Consider the following 19,788-nt stretch of genomic DNA (forward strand, 5'->3'; position numbering starts at 1 on the left):
CCTTCTGATGGATGTTCGTTCAGCTCACAAAATGGCTGCCTCCACTGTTTAATATAACTCATGAGATACAAGAGAAAGATAAATTGTTCTATTTGCAAATCCACTGTATGCAATCATCTAAATTCACATTTATTATTTGTGTTCTAATTAAATAAATAATGAATAGAGATTACAACTTGTACACCTCCATCTCTATGCCCTCCCTAGTTAGGGCAGTAACACAATCAAATACAGCAAGTTAGCAGACACATGTGGATAATCATTAATGGTTTCCTCAACCTCAGGACTGGTGGGGAGAATTCCTAAATATTAACATTCTGCATAGTGAAAGAAAGATAATAATGAAATAAATGTCAGGAACATTAAAATAAAAAGTAAAGGGAAATAAGAGTTTTAGGTGGAAATTCAATTGGCCAATACGGTAACAGATGTTCACTAATTTTCTCCTTGAATCTATATCAGACGTGAGGGAAAATGAGCGGAAACACATCGCAGCACATTGAATTCCCCCCTTAGAAAGAGTTTAGAGAAATAAAGCAGTTAGTTTAGCAGTAGTTTAAGGAGACCCACCGCAGACGGCGGAAGACGCAAAGAGCCACCGCAGACGGCGGAAGATGTAAGGAGACCCATCGTAGACCAATCAGAGACAGTAAAGCATGTAAGGAGACCAATTCAACTTTGGAACATATAAGGAGACAGCGGTCTACAAGAGAGACTACTCGCCTACTCGTGTAGAATCAGTACGGATCAGTCATCAATATTTTACCTATATGCACAATTTGCACTGAACCACTGAGGTATAATGCAAATGTAGCAGCTAAAGGCAGTGTTAGCAAATGAGCCCTCCTGGACTGTTAAATTCCAACGGAGTACATTTATGTGAGAAATGAATCTGCCTTGTGTAGAACGTATCAGACAATATATTAAACATGCAGATCACAATAAGTGCAGGGAGACCACTTACCTGGCATCGCCCTTGGACAGGTTGGTGTTGGAGGGATAAAGGACAATCTGATCTTCTTCTACATCCACCACACATTTTGTATGAAGGTCCAGTTCTGCAAGAAAGCACACGGATTCCACACGTTAAAACTCTCTATGTTTCTGTACAAGCAAAAAACACGAGCACCACTGGGCAATAACCTTAGATTTAGTTTTCTGCACCATGGGAAGTTTCAGGACTGAGGGGGACACTTAGAATAATCCACATCTTGATGTCTGAACCCATGACACACATAGAACAACACATATGTACACTGTATGTGTACACTACATATTAATGTGAATGTGGTCCACTGCTATGACCCCATTTCTTTTGATGGTACTTGGGTTAACCTACAGAACAAAACACAGTAAACTACTTCAGGAGCACCTGTCAGCTACACATGGAGGATGAGGCGGCCATTTTGTGAGCTGAACCCATATTTCTGCGAACGCAGCCCATCAATAAACACAGAACAACTTGTGACATCACTGAGACACTTCATGGACAATATTCCCACTCAGAAAGATCAATATTCACCAGGCGCTGGTTTGTAATGTACGGCTAGGCTGCATTCTCCTGAATGTTGGTTTAGGCCACAAAATGGCTACGTGTTGTGTTATAGGCGACCTTTCATAAACTCTCACTCACCAAATACTGTGTACTGTGGGAGCTACAGCACTGTGAAGGTTAATCATTACTGCAGCATAGCGATCTGTACACAGACATGGCGTGAGGGGAAGTGGTGAGCAGCATTTGTGGGGGCTCAACTCAGCCAGTTCATATACTATCTAAACCTCAGGTGCTTCACCAAGAGCTTGTAGGTTTAAAACACAGCTAATTATTGTTTTAAATCTGCAGTTTACAAAACGTGACAGCGTTCACAATGCTGTGAAGAGAATCAGGATTTATTTTTGCTATTATTTGCATTAATTTGAATGTACAGTACATGGCTGTGTTAATTATGTCTCTTAACTATGTATCTGAACACAGCTGACTGCAGCCGAGACGACCGGCATCATCTTGACATTTCTGGGTCAGGAAGACATTCCCTGCCGGAGCAGTTCTGTCTCTTATTACCCTCGGGCCCTGTTTCTCCTCCAGAATGCAGGAGCGCTCGTTATCAGCGGCTGGCGTTCTATATCTGGAAACGGCGGGGGGCCCCCTACGAAGCGTCCTAGGTGAAGTGGGCGCAATCTGTGACGAGAGAGGCGCCAGACATGAATAAGAGGAGCAGAGCTATTTGTGGCAGGGGGCCGGTATTGATAAAGAGTAAGTGGTACTACTGTGACACGACGTTCGGAGAAACCCCCCAATCCAAAATTAAACTTCACAGACCATGAAAAACAGTGATGTGCAGCAACCTGTCATCCGGGAACAGAAGTTTAAAATAAATTATTTACAAAATACCTGTATTTACACTGCAGGGTCACTTTCCGAACACTGACATTGTGAGTTTTGAGATTCTTTCATCACCACAGACCAGAGGTGGGAAATATGAAATTATTCAGGGGCCCCAGTTGGCCATTGATACCACAAAAGGGGGCTCACAATTTACCCCTCGATCCCACAAGGCGACTTTTGGCTCCCATTTGGCCCTCAATCCCACAAGAGGGGGTGGGGGGGGGGGGGTGGGGGGAGGGTCGCAGTTGACCCTCGATCCCACAAGAGGGGGGGGGTCGCAGTTGACCCTCGATCCCACAAGAGGGGGGGGGGTCGCAGTTGACCCCCGATCCCACAAGAGGGGGGCCTCGCACAAGAGGGGGGGGGGTCGCAGTTGACCCTCAATCCCACAAGAGGGGGGTAGCAGTTGGGCCCGATCCCACAAGTGGGGGGAGCCCTCGCAGTTGTCCCTCGCTCCTTTAAGTGGGGGGAGGGGTCGCAGTTGACCCTCAATCCCACAAGAGGGGGGTAGCAGTTGGCCCCGATCCCACAAGTGGGGGGAGCCCTCGCAGTTGTCCCTCGCTCCCTCAAGTGGGGGGAGGGGCTCGCAGTTGTCCCTCGATCCCACAAGTGGGGGGAGGGGCTCACAGTTGTCCCTCGATCCCACAAGAGGGGGGACCTTGCAGTTGGCCCCCGATCCCACAAGAGGGGGGCCTTGCGGTTGGCTCTTGATCCCACAAGAGGGGGGGCCCTCGCACAAGAGGGGTGGGGGTCGCAGTTGACCCTTGATCCCACAAGAGGGGGGTAGCAGTTGGCCCCGATCCCACAAGTGGGGGGAGCCCTCGCAGTTGTCCCTCGCTCCCTCAAGTGGGGGGGGGGGGGGCTCGCAGTTGTCCCTCGATCCCACAAGTGGGGGAGGCCTCACAGTTGTCCCACAATCCCACAAGTGGGGGGGGGCCTCACAGTTGTCCCTCAATCCCACAAGTGGGGGGGGGGGGCTTTCAGGAGGAAACCACATTAACTTAAATACACAGCCAGTACTGCACAGTGTAAGTATATTATCTGATATCTCTAATCATAAGGAATGTTCTCCTGACCATTCAGATATTACTAAATATAGAACTGCTCATATCGCACTTTTAACATTGCTCAAGGAAGCCCATCGCCCGGGACAGTGGTCTGAATCAGCCTCACTTTTCTCCCACTCCTCTGTGTGAGAGTACAACATGCCTTAGTAAAACACGCGGTACATACTACAATCGCCACACGTGTAATATTTACAGGGTGCTTACACGGAAGAAGAGACACAAGACCAAAGGTCAGCTCTGCTTGAAAAGTGAGAGGAGTTTGGTAAATAACCCTCCACAGTGAGAGGTAGACGGGGCGAGAGCTCCAAGAAGTACTTATCACTGTCCAAGGACCTAGAATGAATCATCTAGTTACTCACTGCTGGGCCGGATGCATTATACGTTACTGCCCCAACTAGACTGCAGATATCCTTCATGGGCAGAATAATTCTGATACTGCACAATGTAGCTCATGGAAACTGTACAGTCAATGACCTGATAAGAACAGACTGCTTTACACAGGTGTAATGTATAATTATATATATATATATATATATATATATATATATATATATATATATATATATATATATATATATATATATACACACATACACATATACATATACACACACACACACACACATATATATACATACAAGTCGCTTTGGTGTCTATGTCATTGTGTCTATTCCAGTTATAACAGACTTCACAAATCAAAAGGAGGACACGTGTGTGTGTGTGTGTGTGTGTGTGTGTGTGTGTGTGTGTGTGTGTGTGTGTGTGTGTGTGTGTGTGTGTGTGTGAACAAAGACACTCGGATACAAAGGTGCCAAAGAAAACACAAATCATAACTTACAAATATAACATTGCAGGGTAGATGTTACCGTACAGGATGTAGGAGACTATTCATAAGGCATCTATAGATCGGATTTAAAAAGACCCAATTTGCAAGGGAAGGATGAGGCGTAATAAAACAAGACACTACGGGCTTCCATCCACACCAATAAGGCAGATAGGAGAACACCCAATACCTGCTGAGAATGAAGATAGGGACACACTGTGTGATCTAGTCGCTCAGTCCCAGCGCCCTGCGGCTGCATCAGTCCTATATGGCTGCACACAAGAGTAGCCAGAACCAGGAAGTGGCCACCGTATCTATTGACTTTTAATAAAAAAACAAAAAAAAAAACACCCGCTGGGCACAAACCTAAACAGGCCTTAGAGAGGACAGCCACCTGCGGCCATATTTCATTTACCAACAGATGGATAATGATCCAATCACATTTGATCTGTTATGGAGCACACGGGTCATTTTGGGACCACACGCTGTGATATCGGACCGACTGCCAGATATTTCCCAGCATTAGACTAGAAATCCTGTGAACCGTGTGATAAATCTACCCTGAGATTGTATCTAGGAGGAAAGAACTTTTGAACACAACACCTAAAGAAGCCTTAAATTGGTTATGGTTACTTAAACCAGAAGCAGCCATGGAAATAACCCCTATGGCAATCTTCCTGCTCATGCACATTATAAGGCATTATAAACCCTGCTCTCCATCAGAGTGCTGATATAAGTAAAGGGTATGTATTGGGGTCACTGCCCGGAACTCATGGGTGCCCCCTACAGTTAGTATGAGGGTCGGCAGTCTGTGGCTCTCACGCACTTGTGGCACTATAAGTCCCAGTACGCTCTGCCAGGCAGGAGGTTGACTACAAGACCCACCATGACCTGGCACATACTGGGACTTGTAGTCCCACAGAAGTTGGCATAGTAAATTAGAGCGGTCCTTCATTATGTACGGCTGCGATTTACAGCACATGGATCTGCAGCGACGCATACTGACGGCTACCGCGCTGGGGTCATAATTAGACCCTCAACCCCTAAGTCACAATGAACACCTGAATTTTTATTGTGACCTGCAACATCAGAAATTGAAAATGCAAAAGAGTAAAGGCGTTACCATATGTTATAACCATGTAAGGCACGAACATATGTAGTTTCTGGTCTGTTGTAGGCAAGAGGTGATTTGACGATAAAGACAATCACAGAGGCCCAGGAGACCAGATTAATCGTCTTCCCCCTCTGCAATATTCTACAGGCAGCATCAGAAGACAGACAGAACCTACAGGACTCTGCTCTGTTATACAGGGGTGTATAGGGTACATCGCTGCTGAATTATCAGGACAAAATAAAAACACAAAAAAAAAAAATAATAACCGATTGACTTTAGGCCAGGAAACGGTATATACAGAAATAGAGACAAATGTTTAACTGAAAGTTATTAGATGGCGGAAAATCCCAGCGCAGAAAGCGGTTTTTTTTTTTTACATAAACGCTGGTGAAATCTACAACCCTCTACTACCCCTAGTGATCGCCATCTCGTTGCCCACAATAACCCTTAACGCATCTGGGGGTAAATGTATCAAGCTGAGAGTTTTCCGGCAGGTTTGAAAAGTGGAGATGTTGCCTGTAGCAACTAATTAGATTCTAGCTGTCATTTTGTAGAATGTACTAAATAAATGATAGCTAGAATCTGATTGGTTTTTCAAACCCACCGGAAAACTTGATACATTTACCCCCTGGTTTCATTTATTTTGCAGTTCATGGAAAACATTGAGAGCGTTTTTGTGCCATTTGTCCGGATGCCACCAATTTTGACCTCTGGTGCTATGCCCCATTTACCTTCTAAATTGCCCATATGCTGCATCATGCAAAATATATCACTTGGGGGCATATTCAATTGACGGCGGGATCGCCGAAAATCCCGCGCTCCAAAAATATTACCGTTAATAAAATATATATTCCTGCACGGACCATCATTACTACGGTTACAGGAACACTCAACGACAACGATTGTAAAGGAAGTAAACTATAGAAAACTTAAAAAGGAAAAAAAGAGAATATATGTCCCCCACTTAATAATTAAATGATTTGATAATTATTGTTAAAAACGTTTCTGCTGAATACTGTTAAAAAAAAAAAGCAAATATTAAACGGTATTTCTTAAATCTGTGATTTTGGCTTGGAAATTTGAACGGACATGTATTAATTCAGTTTGAAAAGATAGAAGTCTGAGCTCTCATCTAACCTCTCTTCCACATTCACTGAAAGAGAACCTGGCAGGCAGCCAAGACTGTTATTTCTCTATATTGTTGTTACAATGTTGCAGTTCTCTGACACCAGTCACAGTTCTCCTGACCACAAGCGCGTGTGGCGAACAGTGGGGAAGGGATCTGCAGAGAAGCTGATCTCTTATTTTAAATCTTGTTTTCAACTATGAAGAAGCAGAAAAATGAATTTTCAAAAATCATATTATTATCAATTGAAGCATATGAATTGGAACACAAGTATTCCAGAGGCAGAAATCTTTGGTTTCACTATATAAAAGCAGTTAAAATGTCAAACGGTATTTTGTTATATATAAGCACTTCCAATGATATCCCTTACGCTCCCACGTTTCCTGCCAGTTTAAGATGTCTGAATCAGGGGGGTACAGTCACACTCCCCCTCTGCTTCAATCACACTGAAGCCAGCCACATATGTAGATTTGCGCAGTAGCCTGGCGGCCAGGTCTGTGGGGGCGCCCAGTCGCCAGGTCTGTGGGGGCGCCCAGTCGCCAGGTCTGTGGGGGCGCCCAGTCGCCAGGTCTGTGGGGGCGCCCAGTCGCCAGGTCTGTGGGGGCGCCCAGTCGCCAGGTCTGTGGGGGCGCCCAATCACCAGGTCAGTCGCCAGGTCTGTGGGTGCGCCCAGTCGCCAGGTCTGATTTTTTGGCAGCTGTACTATAAATACATAGCGAGCTCCAGCACAAAGCATGAGACTAACAAAAAGAAAAATTTGGGATCAATTTGAATACCTAAGAATGTGTTGATTATGTTATCCAAGCACTTTATGCCATGACACCCCTAATTCTAATGTATATATCCTGGGATCTATCTTACACTTTACTCAAAAATACTGTATATTCTCCTAATTAATATCCCAGACATCCAGTGTCATGTGCTGCAGGCAGGAAAACACTTGTATTGAGGGAAATAAGAGCTGGCTCCCAGCCGCGGTCATACCCACCGGGGAGATGAATGCTAATGAACCGTGATCCCTCTGCCAATTACCAAACAGCCTCTGGCCACTTCCTTCCCCGGGTGCATGAAAGCAGAATTTGTTCAGCCGAAAATGATGAAACAGAAGGCCGAGGACGGATAGACCGAGCACCGGGCCCTGGGTTCTGAAGCAGCGGGGCCCCAGAGTACAGACCGAGCACCGGACCCTGGGTTCTGAAGCAGCGGGGCCCCAGAGTACAGACCGAGCACCGGACCCTGGGCTCTGAAGCAGCGGGGCCCCAGAGTACAGACCGAGCACCGGACCCTGGGTTCTGAAGCAGCGGGGCCCCAGAGTACAGACCGAGCACCGGACCCTGGGCTCTGAAGCAGCGGGGCCCCAGAGTACAGACCGAGCACCAGACTCTGGGCTCTGAAGCAGCGGGGCCCCAGAGTACAGACCGAGCACTGGACCCTGGGATCTGAAGCAGCGGGGCCCCTGAGGGCAGACCGAGCACCAGACTCTGGGCTCTGAAGCAGAGGGGCCCCTGAGGGCAGACCGAGCACCAGACTCTGGGTTCTGAAGCAGCGGGGCCCCAGAGTGCAGACCGAGCACCGGACCCTGGGTTCTGAAGCAGCGGGGCCCCAGAGTACAGACCGAGCACCGGACCCTGGGATCTGAAGCAGCGGGGCCCCAGAGTGCAGACCGAGCACCGGACCCTGGGTTCTGAAGCAGCGGGGCCCCAGAGTACAGACCGAGCACCAGACTCTGGGCTCTGAAGCAGCGGGGCCCCAGAGTACAGACCGAGCACCGGACCCTGGGATCTGAAGCAGCGGGGCCCCAGAGTGCAGACCGAGCACCGGACCCTGGGCTCCGAAGCAGCGGGGCCCCAGAGTGCAGACCGAGCACCGGACCCTGGGCTCTGAAGCAGCGGGGCCCCAGAGTGCAGACCGAGCACCGGACCCTGGGCTCTGAAGCAGCGGGGCCCCAGAGTGCAGACCGAGCACCGGACCCTGGGTTCTGAAGCAGCGGGCCCCAGAGTGCAGACCGAGCACCGGACCCTGGGCTCTGAAGCAGCGGGCCCCAGAGTGCAGACCGAGCACCGGACCCTGGGTTCTGAAGCAGCGGGGCCCCAGAGTGCAGACTGAGCACCGGACCCTGGGCTCTGAAGCAGCGGGCCCCAGAGTGCAGACCGAGCACCGGACCCTGGGTTCTGAAGCAGCGGGGCCCCAGAGTGCAGACCGAGCACCGGACCCTGGGCTCTGAAGCAGCGGGGCCCCAGAGTGCAGACCGAGCACCGGACCCTGGGTTCTGAAGCAGCGGGGCCCCAGAGTGCAGACCGCAGCCCCTCCAACCACACTGATGCTAAGAGGAATAGTCATTAAAAAGTGATATTGGAATTAATGATTTACAGACATAGATTCAGCTATAACTAATAGTCTTTAGCTGATAGACACTAAGAGAAAAATATGCCTTTGTAAACTATGTTTATAGTCCGATTTACTTTCATTCACTTTAGTTTGGTATATATGTTAATGGGCAGCAGTCACTCTGCATTATTCCTTTATGTGTTTCTATGTATATAAGTTGGTGCTGCCACACTGACAAGAGAAGAGCGCCCCCAGTGGTCAATGCAAAACCAAAAAAATTAACACATATATAATCTTTGAATAAGACATTTGTCAAGCACGGAAATGTAAAGCTTAAAAAAAAAAAAACATGCCAGTTATTTAAAATAAGTATTTTTACAATACATTGTTCTTAAGAATATACTTTAAAAACAAATGGTGCTTCACTGCCCCTGTCACATGCAGCCCTGTCCTCACTAACACATCACTCATCTCCTGATATACTCTGTGCTGCTGGGGGACCCTGCTCCTTCCACTATATAACTCTCAGTCTGTGGCTTCCTGCTGCCTCCATTCCCCTCCTCACATCATGTCAGCAGCCACACTTTATACTACATGTTTAACTGGGATTTTTCTTCTAAGGGTATCTTGTGGCAAGTGAGGGCAGATCTCCCAATGTTGGGTGAGTAACTCAAATGAATATCAATTATCAGCTCAGCTATATTACAGTTTTCTACCTTTACACATAAAACTTTCTTTGCTGTCCTGCACCAATCGTGAAGACTACCAGTATAAAGAAATCATCACAAAGTCAGCAGGAGTTGCAGTGAGTAAAGCTACACTGCTGCATTAAGCACTTCAGTCACAAAGTGAGGGTGCAATCTACAGCCTCAGCTTCTACAAACGATTGTGGAATAGAACATTCAGTCTGTGTGTGTAAGTAATACATACCAAAGACATGCTGAAACACAGAGCATACCAGTCATTTGTGCCAAATATGGAGATATACAGTTAAAAAAAAAAAAAAAGTTATTGTTGATCAACGTAGTAATGAGATAGCAACAAAGTAACTGTAAGCATAATACACACAGATATATAATGTTGTACTGCTCACTGCTGCAGAACACCAGGTGGTATATTTACTAAACTGTGGGTTTGAAAAGTGGAGATGTTGCCTACAGCAACCAATCAGATTCTTGCTATCATTTTGTAGAATGTACTAAATAAATGATAACTAGAATCTGATTGGTCGCTATAGGCAACATCTCCACTTTTTCAAACCCGCAGTTTAGTAAATATACCCCCAGAACTGCCTGTACGTCCTACTGTGACAGTGGACCGGTCGATTGTTTAACAGAGACGTCTGAGACCCAATCTGACGTGATCTGCCAGCGCTGCCGATTTCTCTGCTGTTTTAGGACTGTTACCTGGGCCTTGACACATTTTATCTATGGGTGATCGTTTGTTTCCAGCACTTCACCCTACACATTATGTTACTTTGCAGATGAATGGAAACACACTGAATTGTACCACAACCCCACGATTCCTTATTTGAGGTTTTGAAGTTACCGCAGTGGTTTTATGCAGACAACACATGAACTACAAGACTGCAAGGAAAAGCCTCTGTAAGCGCTATATAAATAACATGTATGGATGATAATAAGAATTGCTACTTGTCAACAGCTCCGTATTGGTGACATCACTGGGGTGGTATAGGAGTGTGTTTATAATTCTATATCAGACATACAATCCTGGATGACGCTTCAGGTTGATACACATTATATGTTGTGAGAGAGCCGTGTAACAACTTCACTTAAGATAATTTGCTGTCATATTTCTGTAATCTACAGTAATGAACAAACCGTGACAACGCGGGGCGTAGGCGTTATGTTACGCTCACCTAATCGCCGCGGACCCCACTTGATCCACCGATCTAACTAGATGGTATTTGGCAGAGTGCCATAAGGAACTTCAAGAAAAACCGCGGTCTCATTGTCTTCGTATTTCCTTTATCATAGCGACATCTATACTGCGGGCATACAACACACACTGGGGGCCCCATTCATTGATTAGCGTAACTGGCGATACACTGCGCAATGTGCGCACAATTACTCTGCGCCCGTCTAGAGAACGCAACCAGGTCCAATTCATCATAACGTACCCTCCCTACAGCCTATGATTTCAGGGGCGGAACAGGGAGGGGACTGGGCGTATGCACGTAGTCAGTGTACAGTAAGGACGTGCCAAGCTGGAGCGCATGCAGCAGCGTCCGATTCAAGCTTTGGGCATCTCTCAAGTACATGTTTTTCAGCCGTATCATTTGCACCAGTTACAGCTCAGGTCTAAGTGCCGATTACTAGTGATGACTGCTGTGAATGCATGCTACAACATGTGTTTGTAATCTGGAGACACTTTAAAAAATGTATTTTATGTACAGTAGACGTCAATCACATCCTAATAAATGTATGCACTACGCAAAGATGCAAATCTCACAACAAGGGTCCAGCCATTGTCACTTTAAAAGCACCTCTATCATTATATAAAATCCATGCATTGCATCTTTCGCACTATGTATGTATAACACAAATGGTGCTCTACCGTGGTCCTAATTGTCCAACTCCTATGTACAGTTGTTTTATGCTAGATCCTCATAGGGGAAAGCAGCACAAGATTACACAAGTCCTGAGCACACCGTGGCATCATCACCATCAACAGAAAAAGAAATGATTGTTGTATTCTGCACAAGGCACTACGTATAACTAGATGGGATTTTCTCTAAGGCCGCTGACAATCATAGGACTGTGTAATAACAGAAGAATGTCAGGTGCACAGTTTCCTCCTGTGCACTGCTAGCGAGTGCCAAGTACGAGAGCAGAGGGGAATCCTGGCCAAATTCCTAGTAGGTTGGGGCGGCAGGAAATTTTTTAAAGAGAGAGTTTGTGTTTTTCACATATACTTTCAGGTGGTGGCTGAGCACTTAATGCACCCACCTCTGTGTCTGTTGTCCTATGGAGCAGGACCCTCTATCCATCCGCTCACTGTATGTTTGTAAGCATTTGTTCATCAAAGGCTGCAATCACCCAAGACTCTGTAAGGGTTGGGAAGGTGGGGCTGCTAAAATCCCAATTACTTCTTGCAGTAAACCCTCTGAACAAACATTGATTTACAGCGTGCTGTCAGCCGTCACTTCATTAAGGGAACTTGAGCCGAAATAAGAGACACAAGTTGCAGATTCTAACAGCTGTGAATCTACATCCCCTTCACCCCCTCCATGGCAGTGACAGCTCTCAGATCTGCTTCACAGAATGGCAGGTCTTATGCCCAAATGTGCCAGGCTCTCCTCTATTACAGTACAGTACCGGGGGGCCGGGCTCTCCTCTCTATTAGAGAACAAGGCAGGGGTGGTCGGCTCCTCTCTATTAGAGAACAAGGCAGGGGTGCCGGGCTCCTCTCTATTAGAGAACAAGGCAGGGGTGCCGGGCTCCTCTCTATTAGAGAACAAGGCAGGGGTGGTGGGCTCCCCTCTATTACAGAACAAGGCAGGGGTGCCGGGCTCCCCTCTATTAGAGAACAAGGCAGGGGTGCCGGGCTCCCCTCTATTAGAGAACAAGGCAGGGGTGCCGGGCTCCCCTCTATTAGAGAACAAGGCAGGGGTGCCGGGCTCCTCTCTATTAGAGAACAAGGCAGGGGTGCCGGGCTCCTCTCTATTAGAGAACAAGGCAGGGGTGCCGGGCTCCTCTCTATTAGAGAACAAGGCAGGGGTGCCGGGCTCCTCTCTATTAGAGAACAAGGCAGGGGTGCCGGGCTCCTCTCTATTAGAGAACAAGGCAGGGGTGCCGGGCTCCTCTCTATTAGAGAACAAGGCAGGGGTGCCGGGCTCCTCTCTATTAGAGAACAAGGCAGGGGTGCCGGGCTCCTCTCTATTAGAGAACAAGGCAGGGGTGCCGGGCTCCTCTCTATTAGAGAACAAGGCAGGGGTGCCGGGCTCCTCTCTATTAGAGAACAAGGCAGGGGTGCCGGGCTCCTCTCTATTAGAGAACAAGGCAGGGGTGCCGGGCTCCTCTCTATTAGAGAACAAGGCAGGGGTGCCGGGCTCCTCTCTATTAGAGAACAAGGCAGGGGTGCCTGGCTCCTCTCTATTAGAGAACAAGGCAGGGGTGCCGGGCTCCTCTCTATTAGAGAACAAGGCAGGGGTGCCGGGCTCCTCTCTATTAGAGAACAAGGCAGGGGTGGTGGGCTCCCCTCTATTAGAGAACAAGGCAGGGGTGGTGGGCTCCTCTCTATTAGAGAACAAAGCAGAGGTGGTGGGCTCCCCTCTATTAGAGAACAAGGCAGGGGTGCCGGGCTCCTCTCTATATAGAGAACAAAGCAGGGGTGCCGGGCTCCTCTCTATATAGAGAACAAGGCAGGGGTGCCGGGCTCCTCTCTATATAGAGAACAAGGCAGGGGTGGTGGGCTCCTCTCTATTAGAGAACAAAGCAGAGGTGGTGGGCTCCCCTCTATTAGAGAACAAGGCAGGGGTGCCGGGCTCCTCTCTATATAGAGAACAAAGCAGGGGTGCCGGGCTCCTCTCTATATAGAGAACAAGGCAGGGGTGCCAGGCTCCTCTCTATTAAAGAACAAGGCAGAGGTGCCGGGCTCCTCTCTATCAGAGAACAAGGCAGGGGTGCCGGGCTCCTCTCTATCAGAGAACAAGGCAGGGGTGCCGGGCTCCTCTCTATTAGAGAACAGGGCAGGGCGCATGTGCCAGGCTTCCATCTATTGCAATGACGGCTGGGTTCCCCACACTCATCAGTAACATGACACAGAAAACTTTAAAAAAAAAGACACTGCCCACAAAAAGAGTCTTGGCGAAAATATAGTGCAAGAGTATTATCTCCCCCCAGACCGATCAAGAGATAAAGAATAAGGGGTGATGGAGAGAAAGCAAATAATAGAACTGTACTACGTGCATGCATATTTACTAGTAGTACCATCATATAAAGTAAGTAAAATTCCTATAACACGAACAATTTTAAAAAGTTCATCCCATAAAATTACTTCTAGACAAATACAAATTAAAAATTAAATAAAACAGCGTTAGAGACCCTTTAAAATGACAGAAGGAATAACGGTGGTACAGTTTTATTCCAATCTAGAGAACAGGAGACTTTTATAGTATTAAACGCACTGTCTGGCAGCCGAGTCTTAACATCAGACAGAGAACATACAATCTAGCAGGAGACAGCTGCCTGGGTGCTAGAAGAACTGGGGGCACAGAGGCAGGACGGACCCCCACGTCCCTCTATCTCCTGCCCCCCAGGATTTATATATAGTTATTACTATATACACTCAGTGTACATGTGATAAAGACTAGATAGAAGACCTGCTCTCTATATAAGAAGCAGTCGTACTCCAGTTACCTTGGGTATCATAAACGCCATTAGCATCAAAGCCTCACAGTCATATAAGATCCCTAATCCAGGCTTGTTAATATTTTGTGGTCACGGCTGTGGTCTCACCTCTATCTCACATCCAGCTAGCGGTGGAACAGTAGTCTCAGAATCACTCAGCATGAATTTCCAAATACACAGACATATATATATATATATATATATATATATATATATATATATATATATATATATATATATATATATATATATTTATATTATAGTAGATGAGGGGTGGGGGATCGTTATAGGGGAACTTCACATAGGCAAACTGAGGGGGGTTTCCTAGTGCCTGGAAACCCCCCTCCAAGCTTGGGGCACTGTATAATTGAGGTGTCTGGACCCCGCCCCCGCTTCACACGGCTCTGCTTGAAAAGGGAGAGCTGTGTGCACCTAACAGTAGTGCACGCAGCATTGCCCATGTATATTATGGGCATAGGGAGAGATGGAGAGCAGCCAAGAACTCTCTAAAATTATAGCCACGCCCCCATGCATGCTGGTCACGCCCACTGGCAGCGTGGTGTGGAAACGCCCCTCTGCAAATCCTGTGTTTGCCCCTGCTCCAGCTTCAGAGTAAAAGGTCTTCCAACCAGATCTGTTATTTTTTGATATACAATCCAGCTCTGCTGTGTATTTACACTAGTTTCCAATGCACATATTTCAGCCTCTAACCAAAAACAATGAAGAGATACAAATCTTTCTGAAAGATAAAGTTACCTGAAACTGGAGGTCACCTATAAATAAGTGTTTTCTTTGCTCCTTGTGCATATAACATCGTATCTCTCCTTTGAGATCTCAGCTTACATACGACATAAGCTTATACTGCAGGATATAAAGTTCATAAGCGTTTTTTTTGAAAGGATTAGTATCAGGCTGAGGGGTAGGTATAGCCAACATTCTAAAGAGGAACATTGTAGATGTTGCCCGTGGAAACCAATCCATCCAGTTCCATATTCTAGAATGTAGTAGAAAATGATAGCTAGAATATGATTGGTTGTTACTGCCAAGAGCATCTTTCCTTTTTAGAAGGTTTGATAAATCAACCCCTTAGTGTGGAAACTGTAGTAAGACACCAGTCACAACTGTATTAGTATAGTATCTTTTTGATGTTTTTTTTCTTCTGTAATTAATGTCAGATGTCACATTAGCTAAAGGTCATAAACTTCTATTGATGCCATTTAGTCCCAAACCAAACAGGCAACTTTCATCAAAGTAAACTTAGATCTTTCATGTAGTCCTGAACTCCACCTCAACGTGTTCTCTTCAAAATGTAAAAGTGGCCGATCAAGAAAAAGGAATTATGGTGGAAGAGAAAGCAAATAATGGAACTGTACTAGGCGCATACATATTTACTAGTAGTACCATCATCATAGAAAGTAAGGTCTAGTTCAGTAAAAATAATTATAGCTGTCTATTACAGATAGTGATTGATCTGTAGCAAAAAAAAAACAAAAAAACAGACACAATATGGAGCTAAATAAAACATCAGATTCCAAAGGAACAGCACCCCCTAGTGGACAGATTATTATGAAAGACTGAAGACACATTGCTTGCATAGACACGGGAGGATATTTGTTGAAATGATCAAGAGGAGATCTATAAAACGTGGCATGTGCAAAATAATGCTTCAAAATAGAAGTGTCTTACTCCTTTCAGATGGAATTTTACAAAACGTCATATCCTCAATGTTATCATAAGAGGATTTGGAGATACGTCTTATCACTATTCCTGTTGTCTCCTGGTAGAAAGAAAGTTGCTTCTACACTTGTGAAAAAGTCAGATTCTCTACAGACGAGCCGTCTGCATCACATTAACGTACCCCCCCCCCCCCTCCAGAGACATCTGCGGAAGCATCGTCCGTTCTGTTGCTACACTCCAAATCTACTACTTATGCACAAAGTACTGCAAAATGATACGTTACAGGAAGAAGGCCCCTACCGTCCACACACACTGCAATCAGTAATGTTCAACTACAACCAGATGTACACCAGCAAAGACACAGCATCCACCCCTAAGGTAATGTCACACTAGCGTTTAATCACTAAAGCGCTCATACCAATAACCGGAGAGTCGGAAGAAACGTTTGTGTTCCAAGGTCTAAGTCTCCATTCATTACTATGAATCAGTAGTGACTTTGCTATTAAAAACGCTTGTGTGACAATACTCAGTTTGATCCCTCGTCTGTCAGTTCAACGGTATTGGACAGATGTATTTGTGACACTGTACCAAGTGCCCCCCCATTACCCCTCTGATCTGTCTGTTTGGTATCTGATTCTGGAGATGGGGAAGTTAATGTGCCTCCTATCTATTATATCCACAGGCTTCTCATTCTCATAGGCAAACCGAGTGTGTGGGGGGGGGGGTTCGCCAGTGCCTGGAAACCCCCATCCAAGCCTGGGGCACTGTATAGTTCTGGTGGCACGGCTCTGCTTGAAAAGGGAGAGCTGTGTGCACCTAACAGTAGTGCACGCAGCATTGTCCATATATATTATGGGGATAGGAAGAGTTGGAGAGCAGCCAAGCACTGTCTAAAATTATACCCACTTCCCCATGCATACTGGTCACGCCCACTGGCGGCGTGGTGAGGAAACCCCCTCTACAAATCCTGCATTTGCCCCTGATTTTGGGTCCCTGGTTAGCATTGTCCTGTGCATCCACCTGTCTACGTGTTGTCCTGAGCTATGTTATTTTATGTACAGAATTTCAGTTTTATACGCTTTGTTAGTTTATCCACTGACAGCTATTTATGTTTCACATCTATGTACTAGAACAACTGCTATTATGTCAGCCCTTTCATTAATACGTGTTTATATCCTATGGTTAACCATTTACCTATCCTACTTTTCCTAAGTATAACTAGTATATTAATACAGTGATTAGATTAGCAACTGCTTGTTGGCATAACATATGCCAGAATTTTTTTCTTTGTTTGTTTCTGCAACAAAAATCTTCCAATAAAAAACACGATTCACAAAAAATAAAGTTTGATCAGTCACCTAGATGCACTGGAGACGGCCTCTTGTACGCTCACAAATGTTCTGCTTATCAATTCATTAGTGGTATTCTCACAATCATCATCACCAACGTTTATTTATATAGCGCCAGCAAATTCCATAACGTTTTAAAAACAATACTGGGTAATACAAACAGAGAGGTAAGACGGCCCTCAGCGCAAGCTTACAATCTATAGGACAATGGGAGTCTGATACATGAGGGAAAGTGCTATATATTGTATATTAGTCCAGCCAGATTGCAAGGTAAAAAGTGACTAGTGGGCTATATGATCAGTCACACAGCAATGTTGGTCAGGGGCTGAGAGGGTGGTTTTCTTGTGTGAACTGTGTAGAGGGTGGTAATAGGGTAACCTAGGAAGGGTAAGAGTGTGGTTGAGGAATATTATAAGCTTGCCTGAAGAGGTGGGTTTTAGGAGAACGCTTGAAAGTTTGTAGACCAGAGGAAAGTCTTATTATGCGCGGGAGGGAATTCCACAAAGTGGGAGCAGCCCGAAAAACATCCTATAACCGGGAATGGGAGCAAGTAATGAGAGCGGATAAGAGATCTTGTGTAGAACAGAGGTTTCAAGTTGGGAGATATTTGAGACAAGTGAGGAGATGAATGTAGGTGCAATTTTGTTGATGGCCTTGTATGTTAGTAGAAGTATTTTATATTGGATTCTGTAAGGGAATTGCAATAGTCCATGCGGGAGATGATGAGTGCATGAATTAGAGTTTTTACAGTGTCTTGTGTGAGATATGTGCGTATTCTGGAAATGTCTTTTAGATGTTTGTAACATGACTAGATATATAGTTGAAGGATAGTTGTAAGTCGAGGATCACAACTAAGCAGTGAGCTTGCGGGGTGGGATTTATGGTCATGTTGTCAACAGAAACAGAAATGTCAGGTAGGTAACTTCTGTATGACCTGCGCACAACCAGCCTGGATCACGGAAGTAAATTCTCTCAGAGAACCTGCAACAAAAATACTAAGTAAATAATTATAAGGAATGTTCTGAAGCTCAGTGCCGTTAAGTTCCTCTCCGGGCTGGAGATTACGTTGCATATATCTCATCTATTTCCTGGCTGATCTACTTGTTTTCTTGTCTGAACCAAGTCCAACATGTGCCCCCCCCCCCCCTCAGAGTTATGTCATATGGGTGTTTTGCGAGCAACCAGATTCCGTCATTTCTCTTGTACTTTAGGAAATTGTACAGTGCTCAGCTAATTGTTGGCACTTTATAAATACTGGAAAGTAGTTAGCAAGTAGAAAAATATATTCTTTGTAAAGAGACATTGATAGTAGTAGAAGTTCATCACTTGTCTCTAATGCTGATAAACACACCCCAGTTGTTTTTAAGTTTATGCCAAACCTTTTTGAATTCCCAAGTCACCTGCATGTGCAGGTCCAGTCTCCATAAGAACCTCACACAGCATTCAGCCTCACCGGATAACATCTCTTTCTATATTCAGCTAAGGGGTTCTGCAGCAGCCGCTCTGATGTATCACCAGTACAAGCCTTGCAAGCTGGCCACAGGGGTGCAGATTGTGTCAAACGTTTTCATAACTTTTGACAAACTTGGCCGACCACTGTGAGCACCCCCCATACTGACAGATATAAAGCCACCCAAATGGATCTGAATGGATCTCTCAGGATGAAAACGGTGTTGGCGGATGAGATCCGGGAGGCGAGTGAAGACTGGATGAATAAGGTTGAAAAGCTTCAGGCTTAAACACCTGCGGCTTAAATATTTCAGGAATAAGACTGAAATTAAAAATACTAAGATAAATTAAAAAAAATAACTACATAAATAAAATTGAATAGACAGAACTAAAACTTGAAGTATCATCCCTAGGACTGCAGCAGAATGCCCCAGTGGCCTAATTATCACGGATGACAGCAGAATACTTAGTGTTTGAATGCAGCAACAACCACACATTGAGTACCCATGTTTCATACAGCAAGAACAACTCACATGGGAGATATTTATGGAAATCAGTTTGAAAATAAACCCCGGGCATTGATACACAGATGAGCAGCACCAGACAGAAGGAAAAGGTCACCAGTGCGGCTAAGAGGAATTAATTCTCCGGGCCTGGTTCATGGATGTCCCCGGCTTATACCAATAGCAATAGTCCGCTGTACTAACCAGCGCACGCACACAAAGAAAATGTACACACAGGCCCTGGGGATCCGGTGCCAGAATAAATACAAATAAGCCATTTCCAGGGGGTGGGTACAGAGCTCAGAAGCTACTTTCATGTTCAGTGATACGTAATCAGGGTTTAGGGCAATGGAAGGCTGACACTAACATACTGTATCACTACCTGGGCTTGTAGTAAGTCATCTCTGGTCACAATAACAAGTATGATGCTGTACAGGAGGTAGGCAGGCAGTGTTATACACTAATATCAGGCGATATGTGAGGAAAGCAGGCAGTGTTATACACTAATATCAGGAGATATGTGAGGAAAGCAGGCAGTGTTATACACTAATATCAGGGGATATGTGAGGAAAGCAGGCAGCGTTATATACTAAT

General features: G+C 45.6%; 1 protein-coding gene across 3 annotated transcripts in view; it reads right to left on the reverse strand.

Annotated features, from left to right (window-relative positions):
- KIF13B (kinesin family member 13B) overlaps nucleotides 1–19,788 on the reverse strand; it is a 130,973-nt gene that overhangs the window by 103,400 nt on the left and 7,785 nt on the right. For all 3 annotated transcript variants that reach the window (XM_075201196.1, XM_075201197.1, XM_075201198.1), the window contains exon 2: nucleotides 965–1,058. In XM_075201196.1, coding sequence (XP_075057297.1) covers nucleotides 965–1,058 — 94 coding nt within the window. The remainder of the gene's footprint in view (nucleotides 1–964; nucleotides 1,059–19,788) is intronic.

This window comes from Mixophyes fleayi, chromosome 3 (assembly GCF_038048845.1).
Source record: "Mixophyes fleayi isolate aMixFle1 chromosome 3, aMixFle1.hap1, whole genome shotgun sequence".
NCBI lineage: Eukaryota > Metazoa > Chordata > Amphibia > Anura > Limnodynastidae > Mixophyes > Mixophyes fleayi.